Source organism: Poromitra crassiceps (genome assembly GCF_964638095.1).
Source record: "Poromitra crassiceps genome assembly, contig: HAP1_SCAFFOLD_232, whole genome shotgun sequence".
Lineage (NCBI taxonomy): Eukaryota > Metazoa > Chordata > Actinopteri > Beryciformes > Melamphaidae > Poromitra > Poromitra crassiceps.
The window spans coordinates 62,501-85,000 of record NW_028152160.1 but is presented as its reverse complement, the minus strand read 5'-3'; the positions used below and the strand labels follow the sequence as shown (position 1 = coordinate 85,000).

The 22,500-nt window shown below is 44.2% G+C and overlaps 1 protein-coding gene across 1 annotated transcript in view; it reads left to right on the top strand.

The window, feature by feature from the left end:
- Positions 1-22,500, top strand: part of LOC310770802 (plexin-B2-like) — a 275,234-nt gene that overhangs the window by 216,258 nt on the left and 36,476 nt on the right. Inside the window, exons 14-23 of the mRNA XM_083663513.1 lie at positions 2,381-2,492; positions 2,642-2,753; positions 3,292-3,393; positions 3,489-3,584; positions 4,385-4,472; positions 6,288-6,451; positions 9,802-9,950; positions 10,462-10,597; positions 18,663-18,799; positions 20,655-20,837. Of these exons, the coding sequence (XP_083519639.1) occupies positions 2,381-2,492; positions 2,642-2,753; positions 3,292-3,393; positions 3,489-3,584; positions 4,385-4,472; positions 6,288-6,451; positions 9,802-9,950; positions 10,462-10,597; positions 18,663-18,799; positions 20,655-20,837 (1,279 nt within the window). The remainder of the gene's footprint in view (positions 1-2,380; positions 2,493-2,641; positions 2,754-3,291; positions 3,394-3,488; positions 3,585-4,384; positions 4,473-6,287; positions 6,452-9,801; positions 9,951-10,461; positions 10,598-18,662; positions 18,800-20,654; positions 20,838-22,500) is intronic.

Here is a 22,500-nt window from a genome sequence, read left to right as displayed (position 1 = left end):
GCAGGGGTGTCAAACTGTGATGGCAAAAAAATGCTTGTTGCTTGATCAATAGAGAGGCAAAGTGAACGTCACTTCCTGCTTCAGCACTGTACCAGAGATTTTCATCTGCCATTTAATTTTCCCATAGGCATTTCATAAAATGCTTATAAAAATAGTTTTACTTGTTCAAACCAAACGGTACAGATATATTTAGAAACGGGAGAGATCGCGTAACATTTCACTCGGACCAAAACGTAAAAGAAATGCCGGTTTAAAGAAAATATTTTTTCAATGTTGTTTTTTAAAGTTTTGGTCCGAGTCAAATGTTCTATGGTCTCTCTCGATTCTAAATATATCTGAATCGTTTGGTTTGAACAAGGAAAACTATTTTTATAAGCATTTTACTAAATGTCTATAGGAAAATAAATGGCGGATGAAAATCTCTGGTACAGTGCTGAAGCAGGAAGTGACGTTCACTTTGCCTCTCTATAATCAGTCGCTCGTTGAAAATGAATAAAGGAGGATTTATTCCAAAGGTTCATCTGTACAGAGAGACGCTGCTGCGTGACACTGCTCACACACACACACACACACACACACACACACACACACACACACACACACACCTGGTGTCTCACGGCGATGTGAGAGACACACTGCTCTGACAAACCTCAGAAGAAATATGAAAACTCATTTTAGTTCACGGGCCACATGGGACCCAATTAGTCCCAACTGGGCCAGACAAAGAAAATCAATGCATAATAATCTATACTGTCAATAAGTACACATGCCAATTTTCCCATTTCTGCCAGTGTAAAGATTAGGCCTACAGGTACATTTTAAGAACACTATGACTTATCTCAGCTACCATAGGCCTATCATTTCATATCTACTGTGTGTAACTGTGCATTATTACAATTGACAACAGCGGTGCAATTCTTCTCTCTGCTCAACGGTACAGAAAATAGTTTAGCATTTAGTGATGAATACAGAAAAGGACTGAAGGACTTCTCAGTGCAATTTCCACACTTTGCAAAGTCATCCTGTGGGTTTTGAGGGCTGGTTCTGGCCCCCCGGGCCCTGTGTTTGACACTGAGCTAACAGCTGAAGTATGATTTCAAAACAAAGGAACAGTGAGGATGACTGATAGATAAAGAAAGTTGACTTGCCAGTGAAGGATGCCTCGGATGCTGATGACAAATGGGAAGCCTCAACATTCTACTCAGCAGTCTGAGTTTGATCTTGAGAAGAGTCAGGGGAGGCCGAATGTACAAGAATTGTTCCTATTTGTCTCAAAGCCCCAAAATGTGTGTACATGTGCAGTTTGATGTCCTGAACATTTTTCCAGCGCATCTTTTTGCCTCCGTACTGTATCTGCTGACCATGATGAGACTGAAAAAAGTCTGTATGGTTTGATGGGCAAAAAATATAACTAGAATAAACAAAATTTCGGAAAGAAAATTCAATTGTGCTTGCTGCCCTCGCGACGCCCCGCCCCCCTTGCAATGCCCCTGCCCTCGACCCCGCACTTCGATCGAACTATAAATCCAGCCCCAATCGGCAATGTGTAACTAGGATGTCTCTAGGTGGTTGCAAGGGTGTACTGACTGGTTGCTAGGGCGTTTGTAGATGGTTGCTAGGGTGTACTAAGTAGTTGTGTGCGGGAAATGGGCGGGCCTATGTGAATAGAAGCGGGTCAACCATCTGGTCAACTAGTGTAATTTTTCCGCCGTAGTAAAACCCGACTCTGTGAACCTACCAAGTTTGGTAGCTGCAGGTCTTATGGCTTCCGAGATACAGCTAATTTAATGCGAAAGATTTCAAAACCCAATTCAAGTGAATGGCGGGGGGAAATCGCACGTTATCGCAAATATCGCGAAAACCGTGCAATGAATCTCTTAGCAAAGTCAGAGCACACGTGTCATCAATGAGCCGCACGTTTTGATGTCTCACATGTCTATGTAGTGTGAAAACTGTAGGAGAAATGGCGAACACAACTTTTGGCCGGAAGAAAATGTAAGAATAAGTATGAGAAACAATAAGGATTGTGCGTGCCTAGCAGCAAGCACAATAATAGTGCTAAAGAAAACATTATAAACTGTTCAGATCGGCACATAATGGCCAATTCAGTGCAAAATTGCAATTTTAAGAGAACTGAGAATGTGCCGTTTTCCCACACGCCTGATTATCATAGATAGTGAAAATGGTAATGTTCTCGGTTCTCTTAAAATTATACTTCCATTGTATTTATACATTCTCTCTCTCTCTTTCTCTCTCTCTCGTGTGTGTGTGTATGCCTGTGTGTGTGTGTGTGTGTGTGTGTGTGTGTGTGTGTGTGTGTGTGTGCGCGTGTGTGCGTGCGTGTGTGTGTGTGTGTGTGTGTGTGTGTGTGTGTGTTCAGACTATGTGTCAGTCCCAGTCAAGGTGCTGGTGAACAATGCCATCGAAGTGACGTCCGGAGAATATCACTTCTACAACTGTGCTGCTACTGTCAGGAAGAACCAGAACACACCGTAAGATGCACATCTCTCACGCATACATACACACACACACACCCGCACACACACACACACACACACACACACACACACACACACACACACACACACGTATGTAGACATCCCACGCACCCTTTTCATGTTGTATTGTGTGTTGTTTTCAGGTGCATAGCATGTGTGACCAGTGAATGGGGCTGTCAGTGGAACGCCCAAGACCACAGCTGCAGTGACAATGACGATGCTGTAGCAGGCGCTTACATCATCAAACCACAACAGGTAGGCTGTGGTGTGTGTTGGTCTGTCTGTCTGTCTGTCTGTCTATATATCAGTCTACAATATCTATCTGACTATCTGTCTTCAGCGTCCGATACGCTTCAGGTGTGTTTGGGGTGTTAGTCCGGCCGGCTCCGGTTTGAATCCGACCTGTGGCCCTTTGCCTGATGTCATCCCCTCTCTCTCCCTCCCTTTCCTGTCGATCTACTGTCCTATCAAATGAAGGCAAAATGCAGAGGGCGGGATCTGTACGGGCCAGAAGCTCACTTTAGAAAGGCAGACATCTCAGCACCTGGCCATAGTAATCATCAATCAACATTATCCTATCAACCCCCTGCTGGTTTATTATGCTCATTTTGTGCTCTAGGGGGCAGTAATAGTCTCTCTCATTGTCCCTTTAAATCACAGTGTTTACAGTACATTGCCTTTAATTGTCTTGTACGTCTTTCAATTTAAAAATGGTGACTTGACCGTCTCAATTGTGTTATTGCTTAATGGAACTGTATATTTCTGCTGCTTGTCCCTCTTGTCTATCATCCAGTCTGCCAGTTGTCCCCAGTTTGTGTCTCCAGAGCCTCTGCTGATCCCTGTGGGCTACAGGACCGCCATCAGCTTCCAGGGAAACAACCTGGACTTCTACAAGGTGAGATCACTCAAATCTGCTTCCAGCTCTCATGCTTTATGGTTCAGTATGTCTTCTTGGCTATAAACGACTTCCCTCCATCCTCTCTGCTCCAGGACCTGAGGTTTAGCATCGGGACTGAGCTTATGAAACACTCCGAAGATGAGGTGACCCAGGACCAGGGGTCAAAGTTCAACTTCAGAGGATACGAGGTCAGTATACACAATACCATGTATTCCCCTTTTCTTCCAGAACTGTTTTCTTGTAAGCCTCTTAAACAGTATTTATAATCATAATGATGAAATCATAATAATCATAATACAATGTTCCCACGGGTCCTTGAAAGCCTTGAAAGAATTTGAGGGAATTGGGCCTGGAAAGCCCTTGAAAAGTCCTTGAATTTGATGTTTAAGAAGGTTCTGGAACCCTGATAATAATGTTATTTATTTGTTTGTTTATTTATTTATCTTGTTGTAGGATAAATACAGTTAGAGCACTTGCCACCTGCCACAATAGGTGGTGAGTGCTGTATCTCCTACTTATTTACTATGACAGAAGTACCTGTCTTATGGTGCCCCCTTCTGGTTTACCAAGTAACACCATTATTTCCCCTTAGTCATTGAAGCACTGGGATAAAGTGTGTGTGTCAGTGTGGGTGGGTGGGTGTGTGTGTGTGTGGGGGTGTGTGTGTGCGTGTGTGTTACTACTGAGCTTCTCTTTCTCTTCTCATTATCTCTTATCTTTCTATCCCCCCTCTCTACTAACACCCCCCACCCTCTGCCAACACACACACACACACATACACACACACACGCGCACACACACACACACACACACACACACACACACACCCCCCTAAGACAGTGTGCTGACCACAGATAGATAAATGCAAGGTCATTTTGTATTGACCTCGAAATTAGAAGGTGGTGAATAGATTTTTGTTTTCTTTGCTGTAATGCAGACGTGATGTGAAATAAACTGTGTGTGTGTGTGTGTGTGTGTGTGTGTGTAGTTTGCTTATGACAAGCAGCAGGAGGTGAACGTATCTTTCCATGTGAAAGACAGAGACACAGAGAGGAAGATTGACAGCACCCTGACAGGTTTGTGTCTCACACATGCCCACACACACACCAAAACACACAATCCACCGATATGTAGAATATCACATCTCTGAAGCAAAAAGACACGTTTCTAGATACATTCAACGTTCTCCGCGTCATAGAGTCTGTTATTGAAATAGTGCGGAAGAGTGTTGTGGTTGAGGTGGATGGAGGCTGTAAACACTTGCCTTTCACACTGGAGAGTCGTGTTCAAGTCCCAGAATGTCCAAAGTTTACATTTCAACTGTAAGTCACCAATATTATTAAAAAAAATGTATTAAACAATACACGAGCCATTACAAGACAAACAGGCTGAGACACAGGGAAAAAGGAAAAAGAAAAAGAAATTGTCAAGCGCACCAAACTTTCTGAACAATGTCACGTGGTCGAAACGGTCACTCGTCTATTGGACAGAATATAGAGGGGAAATCTCTCCTCTTCTGCCGCCTTGCCTGCTGAGGGCTGACTGAACAACACAAGTGAATCCACGAAACACAACCCATAGAGAAACACCACCTTTATGCGATCTTGGGATTTCTGGTTTTACTTTGGTGTTACTATCAAATCAATATTTTACAAGAATGCGCCTAATATGAGCAGCAGATGAGGCAGCGAGCTGTTGGGTCATCATTCTGCAGATGAGACGAGACGAGCAGTAGAGGCAGCGCGGTGCACACCGACCTGTGTGCACACCGACCCGTGTGCGCACCGACCTGTGTGCACTGCACACCGACCTGTGTGCGCACCGACCTGTGTGCACACCGACCTGTGCGCACGCCAACCTGTGTGCACACCGACCTGTGTGCGCACCGACCTGTGTGCACACCGACCCGTGTGCACACAGGTCGGCGTGCACACAGGTCGGTGTGCACACCGACCTGTGTGCACGCCGACCTGTGTGCACACCGACCTGTGTGCACGCCGACCTGTGTGCACACCGACCTGTGTGCACATCGACCTGTGTGCGCACCGACCTGTGTGCGCACCGACCTGTGTGCACACCGACCTGTGTGCACACCGACCTGTGTGCACACCGACCTGTGTGCACACCGACCTGTGTGCACGCCGACCTGTGCGCACGCCGACCTGTGTGCACACCGACCTGTGTGCGCACCGACCTGTGTGCACACCGACCCGTGTGCGCGCCGCAGTGTTTGTTTTGCTTCCTTCTACCACCTTCTACTCATGATGCACTACCTTTCCTATATTTGCTCTTGTGTTTGGTTCGGTTTGCTTTCACACCACAAACGAACCGCGCTAGAGTTCACTTGCAAACGAACCGAGACCCACGTTTTCAAGCGGACCAGAGTTCGCTTGTTTGTTCCGCAACAGAGTTCGTTTGTGCTTTCACACTACCCCAAACGAAGCGCACTATCGGAGCAAACAAACTCTTATATGTTTATATATATATATATATATTTACACATATATGCTTGTATGTGAAAGCGACCTTAGAGTATCAATCAAAGGTTTTAGTTCAGAATCCTGTTAATGAAGGGCAGAACCAGAAGGCATGAGATAGTGTGCCCTCTCTGACACCTGTCACATAGTGTGCCCTCTCTGACACCTGACACCTGTCACACAGTGGTGAGACAGAAGGGTAGATCTTGTGTGATTTATGATTCGAGTAGTGAAGCCGGTGAGCCACGTGTGAAAGTGTGGAAGTGAAGTAATCACAGTGTACAGTATGAGTTTGATTCATCTGTCTCATTTCCAATTCAATTTGGACTGCATTATGCTAATGCTAATGCTAATCAGCCCTAACCTCTCCCCCCTTTCTGTCTGCTTCCTCCCCCCCCCCCCCCCCCCCCCCAGTGGTGCTGTATAACTGCTCTGTGGGACGGGAGGACTGCAGCCTGTGTAAGCACGCCGACGCCAAGTACCAGTGTGTCTGGTGTTCCTCCACACACACCTGTGTGTACCGGGAGCTGTGCCCATCACCAGAGCCCACGCACTGCCCCGACCCCAAGATTGTCGATGTAAGTTCAAGTCATATACTGTATACCCAGGTTAAACAGGCACAAAACAATACAACTGTGCCTTTTGCTTGGCCGGAAATGATGGTGGTGTCCAGGTGGTTTACACAGGACTTCACAATCTGCCCATGACATTCCCCGGATCATAACCCACCGCCATGCAAAAAAAAATATTGGGGGGGTGGGCGCTAGTAAAAGCGTGTGTCGTACGACGACGCCGGCCCCGGAGAGTTGCACAGATTTACTTTTCTATCACAGTTTTTGCACCATTTATTTCTCTATAAATGTGATAAAGTATAGTATAAAGTTATATAATGTAATATAATGTAATGTAGCATCTGTAACTTCATGCTGCTTTTCTTGGCCAGGTCCCCCCAAAAAATATCTTTTCTTATTTTGAAGCAGCGGTGGGCAGGATGTAGTAGCGGTGGGCCACCACCACACTGCTAAATGCATATAGAGGAAGCCCTGAGTTGTAAGTGGGCTTAATCCTTTGGTGATGATGTCACATTAGCCTAGCAGACATTTGTAAGCACGTGTAGCTGTAATGATGTTAATGTTGATTTGGTTTGGCTTTGCATTGCTGCTCACAGCTGGCAAGCATAAGCCGGATTTCAGTTCTTTCACTTCCAAAGAGACCCGAGAACAGCCATAAAAATAGGAAAGAAAACAGTACAATTCAGTCAATCAGCAACATAGAGACACTTCAAACATCATAGAGAAAATATATCTCATGGCTTTAAAATCACTGAGGGAGACAATAAATGATGATAAATGGTTCCATTCATTAGGTACACAGCAAAATGCTAAGCTAACACGTGCTGTGATCTGGTTCTATCATCACACAGCACAGATGTGAAGAGCAGCAGGGTTCATAAGTAGAGTCTGATAGAATAAAATGCATTGCTTTGACCTTCTTTTTGTGAGGAACACCAGAGAACCTTTTGATACAAGTCACAATGGTCAGTGTGGAATGTGTATTTTGTAATAAAAGGCGTGGCAGTAACGACTGAGGAGGAGCCGTCACTCAGCAGACGGCACTTTGTATTGTAATAGACTTTTGATCATTGATAAAAAACAATCCAAAGGGAAGCATTGATAATGTGCAGAGAGAAGACCACCCAACAACAACTAATGTGCCTTCCAATAAACCAGCTTGTGCAAAGTGACACAAAGCAGGAAAATAAATCAATGGTATATTACCTGTAATACTGTCGTATAGCTACAACCCAATGAAGATTACAGTACAAAAGACTGGCATAGTGGTGTCAGAAGTTCCAAAGCTGTTGGTGGAAAATCTCATTTTGCGTATTAACCCTTGGGCCAATAAGAGTCATTTTGACGCCGCATTATATGCTTTATATAGCGGCCATATTTGATTGACATCATTCCCAGGGTGGGAAACTGCAGAAGACGAAGGCAAAGCAGATGGAAAAAGAGTCAAACTCAACCGTTCTTTGGACAAAAAGTTTAAAATAGACAATTTAATTCTCCTTCACTTTTGTGGAGAGACGAGCAGAGCAGCAACTGGACTAAAGGAACATCAATGATTCACAATGCATAGCATTAGCTAATGTTAGCAGCAGTCAGCTAATTCATGTTTCTAACCTAATAAATGACATAACATAAAGGTTGAATTCTTGTTACTTGTCAGGATTAACAGCCTTTTCCTTTAGTGCTGTTAGTAATAGGTGAATATTACACTTCATATTTAATGACACTTCTGTTACAAACAAATTGATTATGGCCAGTGGTTCTCAAACTGTGGTCCCGCCCCCTGGTGGTCTGCCAGAACATTGGGAGGGAGGGGGGATACAGACAACCGATTTTACACATACACATTAACCCTGAGGAGTAGGCTCGGGCCGTTGACGGAGAAAATTTCAGTTCCACATTGATTACATTTGTATTACAAATTCAATAAGCTATAATTGCATACGCATAATTATTGGTATGAGTTATTAGACAAATGCACGTCACATGGACAGGCAATAGGCAGACACTATCTACAGACAGACAGCTTATCTGTCGTGGCATTAAACAGCCCAATGCATTCTGCCACACACACGTGCACACAGACAGACATGGCACCATCCCATACAAATAGTTATTGGTATTAGTTATCATCATAAACTGCTCACACACATAGGTAAGCAGATTTCACCCTCTGCACACACTCACATGTCATGTCACACGTGACTGACCTTGATTGTCTGCAGCCTCTGCTGCAGCTCCTAGACAAAACATGTGTGCTCCACAGTACAGATTCCCCTCCCCTCCCCTCCCCTCTCCTCTCTCTCTCCTCTCTGCCTAGAAAGATTTATGACTATTGTCACATCTTCACTGCATCTATGACCCTCTGTATTCTATACATCATGTATACTGAGAAGATGGCAGTTTACAGGGTTATATGTTTTAGCTGAATACATTATTTTAAGACAACTTCCAGACTCCTGGCTTCAATTCAATATTTGGCTCATATTGGCTGAAAATGCTGTTGTTTATTGCGGGATGAGGAGTGATTATTATTGGCACCAATTCCATTCCATAACAGCCGACTTTCGGAAATATTGTGATATTTGGGGAAATGTCACGTTTTTGTACATCTACTTTCAGAGGCTGTAGCAGGTTCAGTTTTAAAGACAGAGTGAAGTTTCTGGTATCATACAGTGTGAAACTAGAAGAGCCAAGGCATCAATTGGTATAGACCAGCGCCTCCCCTGGAGGGCGCCAGAGACACCTTCAGGGGAGGCGCGACATCACTGGGAAAATTTAGAGACTTGGCCATGCTGGCTGTACACTCGCTGCACAGCCTCCGCCCTCCTCCGGGGGCAGAGCGCCCGCAGTCTGGCTGCCTGTGTCGAGGCGAGCTCATGCTGTCAGAGGAGAAACCAGCGAGAAGGAAATCGAGATTTTTTTTTTTTAATGTGTGTTTCTTATGAATATATGAAGCAACCTACTGTACATTTATGACATATAGGAAAGACAGGAGATACTAATGTAGATTCAAAACAAAACAAGTAAAATAAACACTTTTCATCATGTATTATTCAAGTATCATGGCAGGATGCAACGAAATGTACTACTTTTGATTCGTGATTGACATTTCAATACTGTACATGTATTTGTTTTTGCTGATCAGAATTAATGGGAATCTTGACGGCCTCAAATCGAATGTGCCAAGACTTCCAAGTTGCCGCTTTGAACTGCCAAAGTCCTTCCGACACTTCTTCCCACATGACACAAACACAGCAATTGCCTGTAAAGTGTAAATCCACGTTTTCACTTTAGAAATCATTCAATCATCACATCATCAAACAGACTTTATTTTCTTCCATTTTCTCCTGCCCCAGATCATCCCTCGCTTCGGCCCCCTGAACGGCCGGATCTCGGTGACCATCAAAGGCTCCAACCTGGGAATAAAGAAGCAGGACGTGAAGAAGATCACGGTGGCTGGAGTGGACTGCGTTCACCAGGAGGACAGATACTCCGTCTCCACAAGGTCATCCCTCTGGGAATTGTCCCTACTGTACTGTACTGTACTGTACTATACCATACTGTACTATACTATACTGTACTGTACTATACAGAACAATCCCCAATTAGGAGACATTGTGTTGTTGATGTGAATACTAGAGTCCACTCCTTTTAAAAGGAAGCCTCCCAGGGCTGGACATGAACTTTTTGAGCCACTTGTCCTTCAGACAAGTACATTTACCTTTCTCGTGTCCAGGCACAAAAGTCACTGGGTAAAAAATTGTCCAGCCACACTAACCTGTTTAATATGGGAGTAAACAGGCATTTTAACCAGGTTTCTCATTGTCACAGTATGAGCCGACCTAGGCTATTCTAACCCTGTTATGGTGTTTACATGACGTTCCTCTGTGGTGTTCCGCTTACGTACTTCATTAGCGAACATCTTGTCAGGAGTCTGAACTTGTCGAAGCTCCTAACAGGTTGAAGCTCCTCACATTGCTAGTGATTATAATAACCCTCTCTCACCCTCTCCACAGTGTGGTGTGTGAGATCGGCCCGGCCAGGCGCCCGCCCCCATCTGACGTCCCATTTGAATTGGAGAACTATGGAGCGGTGGAAGTGGAGGTGGAGGGAGGGAGAAGAGGCGTATCGGAAGTCATCTTTACCTACAGGGTAGGTGCACGCGCGCACACACACACACACACACACACACACACACACACACACACACACACACACACACACACAGTAGATGTTGGCAAATGCACATACTTGTGCATTCATGTATGCCCACACATGGGCACCATACATATTTATAAGCACATCATCTCCTCAGGCTCCTGAAACTTTTCGGGCTGAGAAATGTAGTCTTCAGGTTTGACAAATTTGGTCAGTCATGAAAGCTGTTTGTTTTGACAAAAAGAGATTCCAACTCGTATGGAAAATGGTGGAGCGACAAGCGTGACAGCAGGGGGCAGCAGAGGGAACTGGCCAAGTACAATTGGGGAGAAGACGGGAGAAAACCAGAGGGGAAAAAATAGTCTGAAAGAGAAAGTTAAAATGCCTTAAATACAGTTTTTAGAGATCTTGTTTCAGCATGAAATGACAGGATTCTTTGTTCTCAAGCTCTCTGTTCAACTTCATCCCTGTTATATCTTTATTATTGTCTAGTGGGTCTCACTGCCAAAGTAACGAGAACAAAATGTCAAATGCAAAAGTGCATCCCTGCAACTGCAACACTGCTGCCCCGAATAAGTTGTCGCACTCAGAATGTGTCATTTGAAGTTCATATTTACACCTTTCTTGCCTTGCTGCCAAAATAGACAAATATCAGCCAAACCTTAAACCAAGCACAAACAAATGCATTTCAGCAACTTTCAAACACTGTGCTTGTCTTCATCAGCTCAATTCTGACACGTTGACTTGTTCGATTCGGAAGCAGCTTTATCCTCCCTCCCAGTGTCGCTCATGAATGAATATGTGCTCTAGTTGGGTTTGGCTTGCTGTCAGCGCAGAGCAGTACAAAGCCATCAGCCAACAGCAGCCACCTCATGCTGCGCTCCACTCCGTTCTCAATACTCTTCAAGCAGAGTGACTTGATAGACTGTGGAACCGTCAAACCCCCTGCTGGTGAAGTAGTGTGGTGATAAATAATCATGTCTCTTTGTTTTCCCTTGCTGCCAAAATAACACGTGGTGGAGTTATCCAGCTCTGGAAAATAACATGTGGTGGAGTTATCAGCTCTGGATAATAACACGTGGTGGAGTTATCCAGCTCTGGATAATAACACGCGGTGGAGTTATCAGCTCTGGATAATAACACGTGGTGGAGTTATCCAGCTCTGGATAATAACACGTGGTGGAGTTATCAGCTCTGGATAATAACACGTGGTGGAGTTATCCAGCTCTGGAAAATAACATGTGGTGGAGTTATCAGCTCTGGATAATAACATGTGGTGGAGTTATCCAGCTCTGGAAAATAACACGTGGTGGAGTTATCAGCTCTGGAAAATAACATGTGGTGGAGTTATCCAGCTCTGGAAAATAACATGTGGTGGAGTTATCAGCTCTGGAAAATAACATGTGGTGGAGTTATCCAGCTCTGGAAAATAACACGTGGTGGAGTTATCAGCTCTGGAAAATAACACGTGGTGGAGTTATCCAGCTCTGGAAAATAACATGTGGTGGAGTTATCAGCTCTGGATAATAACATGTGGTGGAGTTATCCAGCTCTGGAAATTAACACGTGGTGGAGTTATCAGCTCTGGATAATAACACGTGGTGGAGTTATCAGCTCTGGATAATAACACGTGGTGGAGTTATCCAGCTCTGGATAATAACACGCGGTGGAGTTATCCAGCTCTGGATAATAACATGTGGTGGAGTTATCAGCTCTGGATAATAACATGTGGTGGAGTTATCAGCTCTGGATAATAACATGTGGTGGAGTTATCCAGCTCTGGATAATAACATGTGGTGGAGTTATCAGCTCTGGATAATAACATGTGGTGGAGTTATCCAGCTCTGGATAATAACACGCGGTGGAGTTATCCAGCTCTGGATAATAACACGCGGTGGAGTTATCCAGCTCTGGATAATAACATGTGGTGGAGTTATCAGCTCTGGATAATAACATGTGGTGGAGTTATCCAGCTCTGGATAATAACACGCGGTGGAGTTATCCAGCTCTGGATAATAACATGTGGTGGAGTTATCAGCTCTGGATAATAACATGTGGTGGAGTTATCAGCTCTGGATAATAACACGCGGTGGAGTTATCAGCTCTGGATAATAACATGTGGTGGAGTTATCAGCTCTGGATAATAACACGCGGTGGAGTTATCCAGCTCTGGATAATAACACGTGGTGGAGTTATCCAGCTCTGGAAAATAACTCGTGGTGGAGTTATCCAGCTCTGGAAAATAACACGTGGTGGAGTTATCCAGCTCTGGAAAATAACACGTGGTGGAGTTATCCAGCTCTGGATAATAACACGTGGTGGAGTTATCCAGCTCTGGAAAATAACACGTGGTGGAGTTATCCAGCTCTGGATAATAACACGTGGTGGAGTTATCAGCTCTGGAAAATAACATGTGGTGGAGTTATCAGCTCTGGATAATAACACGTGGTGGAGTTATCCAGCTCTGGAAAATAACACGTGGTGGAGTTATCAGCTCTGGATAATAACACGTGGTGGAGTTATCAGCTCTGGATAATAACACGTGGTGGAGTTATCAGCTCTGGATAATAACACGTGGTGGAGTTATCAGCTCTGGATAATAACACGTGGTGGAGTTATCAGCTCTGGAAAATAACACACGGTGGAGTTATCAGCTCTGGATAATAACACGTGGTGGAGTTATCCAGCTCTGGAAAATAACACGCGGTGGAGTTATCCAGCTCTGGATAATAACACGTGGTGGAGTTATCCAGCTCTGGATAATAACACGTGGTGGAGTTATCCAGCTCTGGATAATAACACGTGGTGGAGTTATCCAGCTCTGGAAAATAACACGTGGTGGAGTTATCAGCTCTGGAAATTAACACGTGGTGGAGTTATCAGCTCTGGAAATGAACACGTGGTGGAGTTATCAGCTCTGGAAATTAACACGTGGTGGAGTTATCAGCTCTGGATAATAACACACGGTGGAGTTATCCAGCTCTGGATAATAACACGTGGTGGAGTTATCCAGCTCTGGATAATAACACGTGGTGGAGTTATCCAGCTCTGGATAATAACACGCGGTGGAGTTATCCAGCTCTGGATAATAACACGTGGTGGAGTTATCAGCTCTGGATAATAACACGTGGTGGAGTTATCCAGCTCTGGATAATAACACGTGGTGGAGTTATCCATCTCTGGATAATAACATGCGGTGGAGTTATCCAGCTCTGGATAATAACACGTGGTGGAGTTATCCAGCTCTGGATAATAACACGTGGTGGAGTTATCCAGCTCTGGATAATAACATGCGGTGGAGTTATCCAGCTCTGGATAATAACACGTGGTGGAGTTATCCAGCTCTGGATAATAACACGTGGTGGAGTTATCAGCTCTGGATAATAACACGTGGTGGAGTTATCAGCTCTGGATAATAACACGTGGTGGAGTTATCCAGCTCTGGATAATAACACGTGGTGGAGTTATCCAGCTCTGGATAATAACATGCGGTGGAGTTATCCAGCTCTGGATAATAACACGTGGTGGAGTTATCCAGCTCTGGATAATAACACGTGGTGGAGTTATCAGCTCTGGATAATAACACGTGGTGGAGTTATCAGCTCTGGATAATAACACGTGGTGGAGTTATCCAGCTCTGGATAATAACACGTGGTGGAGTTATCCAGCTCTGGATAATAACATGCGGTGGAGTTATCCAGCTCTGGATAATAACACGTGGTGGAGTTATCCAGCTCTGGATAATAACACGTGGTGGAGTTATCCAGCTCTGGAAATTAACACGCGGTGGAGTTATCAGCTCTGGAAATTAACATGCGGTGGAGTTATCCAGCTCTGGATAATAACACGTGGTGGAGTTATCCAGCTCTGGATAATAACACGTGGTGGAGTTATCAGCTCTGGATAATAACACGTGGTGGAGTTATCAGCTCTGGATAATAACACGTGGTGGAGTTATCCAGCTCTGGATAATAACACGTGGTGGAGTTATCCAGCTCTGGATAATAACATGCGGTGGAGTTATCCAGCTCTGGATAATAACACGTGGTGGAGTTATCCAGCTCTGGATAATAACACGTGGTGGAGTTATCCAGCTCTGGAAATTAACACGTGGTGGAGTTATCCAGCTCTGGATAATAACACGTGGTGGAGTTATCCAGCTCTGGATAATAACACGTGGTGGAGTTATCCAGCTCTGGAAATTAACACGCGGTGGAGTTATCAGCTCTGGAAATTAACATGCGGTGGAGTTATCCAGCTCTGGATAATAACACGTGGTGGAGTTATCAGCTCTGGATAATAACACGTGGTGGAGTTATCAGCTCTGGATAATAACACGTGGTGGAGTTATCAGCTCTGGATAATAACACGTGGTGGAGTTATCCAGCTCTGGATAATAACACGTGGTGGAGTTATCAGCTCTGGATAATAACACGTGGTGGAGTTATCAGCTCTGGATAATAACACGTGGTGGAGTTATCAGCTCTGGATAATAACACGTGGTGGAGTTATCAGCTCTGGATAATAACATGCGGTGGAGTTATCAGCTCTGGATAATAACACGTGGTGGAGTTATCAGCTCTGGATAATAACACGTGGTGGAGTTATCAGCTCTGGATAATAACATGCGGTGGAGTTATCAGCTCTGGATAATAACACGTGGTGGAGTTATCAGCTCTGGATAATAACATGCGGTGGAGTTATCAGCTCTGGATAATAACATGCGGTGGAGTTATCAGCTCTGGAAAATAACACGTGGTGGAGTTATCAGCTCTGGATAATAACACGTGGTGGAGTTATCAGCTCTGGATGATAACATGCGGTGGAGTTATCCAGCTCTGGATAATAACACGTGGTGGAGTTATCAGCTCTGGATAATAACATGCGGTGGAGTTATCAGCTCTGGATAATAACACGTGGTGGAGTTATCAGCTCTGGATAATAACATGTGGTGGAGTTATCAGCTCTGGATAATAACACGTGGTGGAGTTATCAGCTCTGGATAATAACATGTGGTGGAGTTATCAGCTCTGGATAATAACACGTGGTGGAGTTATCAGCTCTGGATAATAACACGCGGTGGAGTTATCAGCTCTGGATAATAACATGCGGTGGAGTTATCAGCTCTGGAAATTGAAAATATGTTTTGGTTTTGAATGTGATCAAAGCTTTGGTATCTGCAGGACAGCAGCAGGAACACAAATGCTCCTCGGCTAAAGTGTAGTGGGAGCCTAATGAGGTACGTTGGAGTATGTGTATGATGCGACTTTGGAATAGGATACTGGGACTGAATACCAACAGAATCTCTAGAAAGGTCTTTGAGTGGGATATGATGGTAAACGGAGCATGGGCTAGGGACATGTATGATGTCCTTCTAAGAGCTGGGTTGGAAGATGTTTTTCACAGAAAGCAACTCATAGTTATTAGTGTAGTGAAAGACATTATTTTTCAGAAAGTAAAGGATAAATGGGCATCAGATATATGTTACAAACCAAAACTTCGCACCTTCTGTGAAATAAAGCATGTGTACGGCACAGAGAAGTATGTTTTGTATAATCTGTCTAAGAAAAAGCGCTCTCTATGTGCTCAAATCAGAGCTGGCATACTTGGCCTTCATATTGAGACAGGCCGATTTGTGGGCACTGCTGAGGAGGATAGACTGTGCAGTCTGTGTGAACTTAAGGAAGTTGAAAACGAAACACACTTTGTATTCTATTGTCCCTTCTATAATACTATCAGGCAGAGTTTTTTTTAATAAGGTAGACAAAGAAAATTAATTTGTGTGGTTGGAAGACTCTGAAAAATTCATACGGCTCTTCCAATATGAAACTTTTGCATTTGCCACTTTCTTAGAAAAGGCTTGGTTGATGAGGAGGAATGAAATGTATAGATAAAATAAGAAAAAGAAAATGTATATATTTTGTGTAACTGTGTCATATAATCCCATGTGGGATGGGCCACAATGTGGCATGACACGCAAATAAAATAATCATTCATTCATTCATTCATTCATTCATTCATTCATTCATTCATTCATGTAATGTTTACTTTTCATTCTCTCTCTCTCTCTCTCTCTCTCTCTCTCTCTCTCTCTCAATTCAATTCAATTCAATTCAAGAAGGCTTTATTGGCATGGGTTTACATTGCCAAAGCAGGTGTGAAACAAAAATGCACAATAATAATATGAAACTTAACAATATAATAATAACACAATTATAAACAAAAGTGTAGCACAACTATTAATGTTAGCCTGTTTTAATACAGAGATGTGTAAACAGAGCTATGTATTTATATTTAGCAAACAAATCTGTACATAAGGCTATAGGTAACAAAAGTTTAAAAGTAGGATATAGACAGATATCTCTCTGTCTCTCTCTCTCTCTCTCTCTCTCTCTCGACTTTTCTCTTAGCTGTCTCTTGCTGTCAGGTCTTGAGCGACATGGGTTTTTGAAGGTCTATATGGAGGCAAAGTGACCGCCTACTTCCTGCTTCAGCACTGTACCAGAGATTTTCATCCGCCATTTACTTTCCCATAGACATTTTGTAAAATGCTTATAATAATAGTTTTACTTCGTCAAGCCAAACGGTTCAGCTATATTTAGAATCGCGAGAGACCATAGAACATTTCACTCGGACTTAAACTTAAAAAGACTACATCGAAAAAATATTTTCTTTAAATCCGCAATTCTGTTGCATAATGGGGGAAAATACATCTGTGTACTGTGAAACCATATTGCATTGAAAAGTCCTAGATATTTAGTTATCTTTAAGATCTTTGATCCTGGACTCTTGATTTGTTCTGACTTGACTCTTGCTGTACTACATTTAGACTTGACATTAATGACATGGACTTGACTTAAGACTTGACTCGTCTAACTCTAGTTTTATAGTTTCTTATCTCACTTTCTCTTTGCCTCTCTCTCTCTCTCTCTCTCTCTCCCTGTCTTAGTTTGGTTGTTTGATGAGTGTAATGGTTCAGTGAGGTGTGTTGACAGTAGGGCCGGGATGGAGTGATGGAGTGAAAGAGGAGAGAGAATGAGGACGTAAAGAGGTTAATAGTGTCTGTGTAGACAGAGTCTGTCCTGGCAGTGCTCTCTCTCTCTCTCTCTCTCTCTCTCTCTCTCTCTCTCTCTCTCTCTCCCTCTCTCTCTCTCCCTCTCTCTCTCTTTCTCTCTCTCTCTCTCCCTCTCTCCCTCTCTCTCTCTCTCCCTCTCTCCCTCTCTCTCTCTCTCTCTCTCTCTCTCTCTCTCCCTCTCTCTCTCCCCCTCTCTCCCCCTCTCCCCCTCTCTCCCTCTCCCTCTCTCTGAGGGGCTAGAAATCATCGAGGGAATCCTTGAATTTGACGGCACCGGGATGTCAAATCAAGGGCCGCTCCATAGACAGTGAATCATGGGTCTGGTAGAGTGGCAGTGACTTGGGTATAGAGTACAGTAGGCAGCGAGAGGCTTGGTGCAGTCTAGACAGTGACTTGGTACAGTCTAGACAGTGACTTGGTACAGTCTAGGCCAGGGATACTCAACTTGCTTTGCCCGGGGGCCACTTTCGTGAAATGATAGAAGGCCAGGGGCCAGTTAATAAACAAACAATATACATTTTTCTGTAGCGGATTGTAGGTTTTTGGGGTGTCAGCCGGAGTTTAGTCTGACAATGTTGTGCACACCGGATAGTTAGTTAGGTTAAGTTAGTTAGGTTAAGTACATACATAAGTGCCTGGGTAGCGAGCGGACGGCGGTATTTGACAATTTAGCAGCTAAATCATAGATTATTGAAAGATATTCCATATTCCAGACTGAAATGCTATAACAGAAGTGTATTGGCCAGAATGACATGATCATTTGGACACTTATTCAGCGGGTATCTTGCATGTTGCGTTCAGGTGCACTGTAAAAAAAGAAAGAAATGCAATTCCATCGCGGGCCACATGCGGCCCGCGATGGAATTCCATTTTGACCTGAACGGGCCGCAAGTTGAGTATCACTGGTCTAGACAGTGACTTGGCACACAGTGTTTAAGTACATGCTCAAGTACAAATCGGTGTTTTGTTTTCTTTCCTATCCAGGACCCCAAACCAACAGAAGTGCAGCCAGAGAAGGGTCCGGCGGACGGAGGAACCATCATCACCATCACCGGAGAAGACTTGGACACAGCGACTAAAGAGGATGTTGCCGTTACTGTGGGGGGCGTGCCCTGTCAAGTGTAAGCATCAACTCAATCACCTGTCAATCACCTGTTATTGGTTGTTTGGTTGTTAAAGATTCACACATATACGTTGGTTGATAAATCATGTTGTTAAAGTTCTATTTTATTTCATTCATATTTCAAATGAAAAAATACGCACATCACTTTGAGGGGTGCTGGGTTAGATATGAATTCAGTAGAAATAACAATAGAACCCGCACACACTTATGCGCCAAAGAAAGCTTTACTTCTTAAAAATCAGACACCGTTTCGAGCCTCAGCTCTTCATCAGGTCATCTTACAAACAATTCTGTGTCACACATACACTATACATGTAGACGTCATTGAGATATTACTAATCATGTTTTTGACATGTACGTCTTTGATATTGATGTTTGTATATGTTGAGTTGAGTTGAGTTGAGAAAACTTTATTTATCCCCGGGGGGCAATTCAGTTTCTACAGTTCATCACCGTTGCAAGTAAACATATTGTATTTCATTTCGGTCACAAAATACAAAAATACATACATACACAAGGGAAATAGGAAAGGAGCTCAGTGTGATCAAAACCGAGATAGTGCATTTGGTTCCCCGTGTCCCTCAGCGTACATGGATCTGAGCCGCAAGGGTGCATGGACGCAACATTGTTTATACACATGTAAAGTGCATAGGGTGCATCTGTAAACAGTTGGTTTTAGAAATACATAAAAAATAAATAAAGTAAAAAAATAAAAGTAAGATAAAAGTAAAGGAATTTGCATACAAAAAAAAAGTGCAAATGCTACGATACACAGTCATTGCAGTTTTCTACTTCTCTGCATTTAACAGCCGAATGGCTGAGGGAATGAAGGACTTGGAGTAACGGTTTGTTCTGCAGGAAGGTGCCCGATAGCGCCGTCCCAGCGGCAAGAGGGCAAATTTAGAGGACAGGATATGGTCAGGTTGGTCCATAAGAGAGTTATGATATGATATGTTATGATGATGAAATTATGTGACATGACTTCTATATTCTCTGTCACTGTTGTGTAGCTCCACCCACCAACATCTAGAGACACTGCGGAGCGCGTCATCATTTAGAAACCACGGCCAAAACGGGGGGAAAACACAAACTCCCGTCCAATCCTGGCGTTCTCCTATGTCGCGTGCATGGTCGGGTCTTGCACAAAAAGATTGTATATACAGAAGATGAACACTCCAACTTACTTCATTGACAGCAACATCCAAATTTCTCTTCTCGCCAATTCTCAATGGCTTCCTTGTTTTCCTCAGGAGTACAAAAGAACTTTAACTGGCGATTTTCTACATTTGTTATCTCCGCAGCCCACCACACAACAGCTTTTAGCTATGTTTAATTCAAGGAAAATGACGCTGGTGTGTGGAAATGAACGGAGCTTTTCCCCCGTGATGGGCGTGGCCTATTTCATGCAGTGTCTCTATACCTTACTTTTATATATCCAGGGGAGGGGCTTTGCACATCCATACAGTTGTGCACATTCACAACAGAGAGCAGCCCAGTACAAACACAGTCTTCTACTGTTGGCCACTTGTGGTTCCACTGGAGCAATTAGGGGTTGGCGTTTTGTTTTGTGGGGGATTTTCCTTACTTAACCACAATCAGAGAAACTGTTGGATGCCTTTTTTATGTGTCTGCAGTGCAAGTTTAATTGGATAGCACATTTCATACACAGGTCCCGGGATCCATCCAGTCACAAACCTGCCTTTCAGTCACAAACCTGCCTTTCTGACCTTCTGTACACTTTGATGGGTTTGTGCTTCACATGAAACGTGACATGTTGACTTGCTTGTCTTTGTTGAAGGTTGCAGATAAAAAAATGTATGTTCCCTCTCTACATTCTCCCTCTCCACCTCCAGCCAGGCGTTCGGCAGTCAGATCACCTGTATGACGGGCAAGTACCGCGCGCAGAAGTTCCCCTCTGAGAAGCTAACAGTAACCGTCAAATACGGCAAGAACACCACCAAGGACATCACTGCATCCTACCAGTACTATGAGAACCCCAAGATCACAGACTTCAACCCCAAGACCAGCTTCCGATGGTGCGTACATGTACACTGCAGTCAACACATCAAGTGCTATTAATGGACTGGAACTTTAGTGTTGATGTTTTCCTCTTCACACCATAGACCATCTAAAAAATATGGACAGAGTCACCGTGACGCCACCCATTGGTTTTTAGCCTAGTGTGGCTGTCGCCATCTTGGGGTTCTTGCGCAGCTCGCACGACACCAGAGGGTAGGGATGGCTATCGAGCACCGGTATTATTTGGTACCGGTTCGTGATTGGTCGCTACCAGCAGTATTGATAAGCTCCTGGACGTTTGGTGCTGCTATGGTTTTTTGTTTTGTTTTTACCGTTCCCTAACGATGATGATGCGGTACCAGGCATTTGATGTTGCATGTTTACACTCATGTCATGTCACTACGCTTGTGGCAGGTTTAAAAGATTGAAAAGATCAGTCGTATATTATGGAAGAAAACTAGTTTTATGATCGGAGGCATTACGTTGCTGAATCACACAACAACAGATCTGATAAAGCGAGCGACTGCCCTGTGATGATTCTTAAGGGCGGGTTCACACCAGCCTTGTTTAGTCCGGTCTATCGGACCTTTCCCCTTTAGTACGGTCCATAGGGTCGGTGTGAACGCTCCTACTCGAACTCTGGTGCGGACTAAAAACCGTGCTCTGGTTCGCCTGTGAAAGGTGGTCTCGGTCCGCTCTCAAGCGAACTCTGGAGCGGCCCATTTCTGGTGTGAACCCCACCCGGACTAGTCAGAGGAAGCATGTGGTTTTTTGTGTTGATTTTTTTGGTTATTTCCTGTTTTGGAAGCTCCCGCTGAAGAAGAAGCTGCTTGCTAGCTGTAGCAGTTAGCTAGTTTATCTCGTCTCGTTACCAGCAACATCACAAACAGACAAAAATGACTAGTGGCATGGTTTGTTTACTTTTGCCCCGACAAATTGTATGGCCAATCCACGTTATTTCTGGCGGCCATATGATGCTTCCTTCTGCTGTCCTCTTCCCCCGTTACGTCTAGCTTGACACAACACAGCCCGTCTAATGTACCCGTCTGTAAACGGTGCAGCTGAGCTTATAAATGCCGACTTGTTCAACGAGCAACAGGTTAGCGGATGTGATAGATAACATCATTAGGCTACATTCCCAAAACTAGTGTTATTTTGTAACGAGCAAACTTTTAACGTCGGAGTTCAACAAGGAAATGCGATGCGAGGAGGCACCGGGAGGCACGCGCTGCAGTGCAGATTACCCCGCTAGCCGGGCGCTTCTCGCTCATACAGTGCAGAGTACTATCCAGGCAGCGTCAAGCCAACAAGCGTAAACACACAGCTGCTCACGTTCTAGTCCGGATATTGCTCCCAGAATTATTTTACAGCGGAGCCTCACAAAAATAAGGTGGATAACAGAACGAGATTTCTGCCCACGTGACTTTGGTTCGTGTGGGCAGGACTAGTGGATTTTGGCCTTGTGAACGCAAACGAACCAGCTGAAAAACGAAACAATGTATCATCCTCTTCTCTGGCCCGAACCAAGGACCCGGACTTTCTGGTGTGAACCCGACCTTAGAGAAATCTCGAACGTCACTGTGCTTCGATGAACCCGACCTATTTTCTGACAGTCACAGAATATGATGTGGACTTTGCCAACTCTGAATACAGAACAACAACAAACAGCGACGGTGTTCA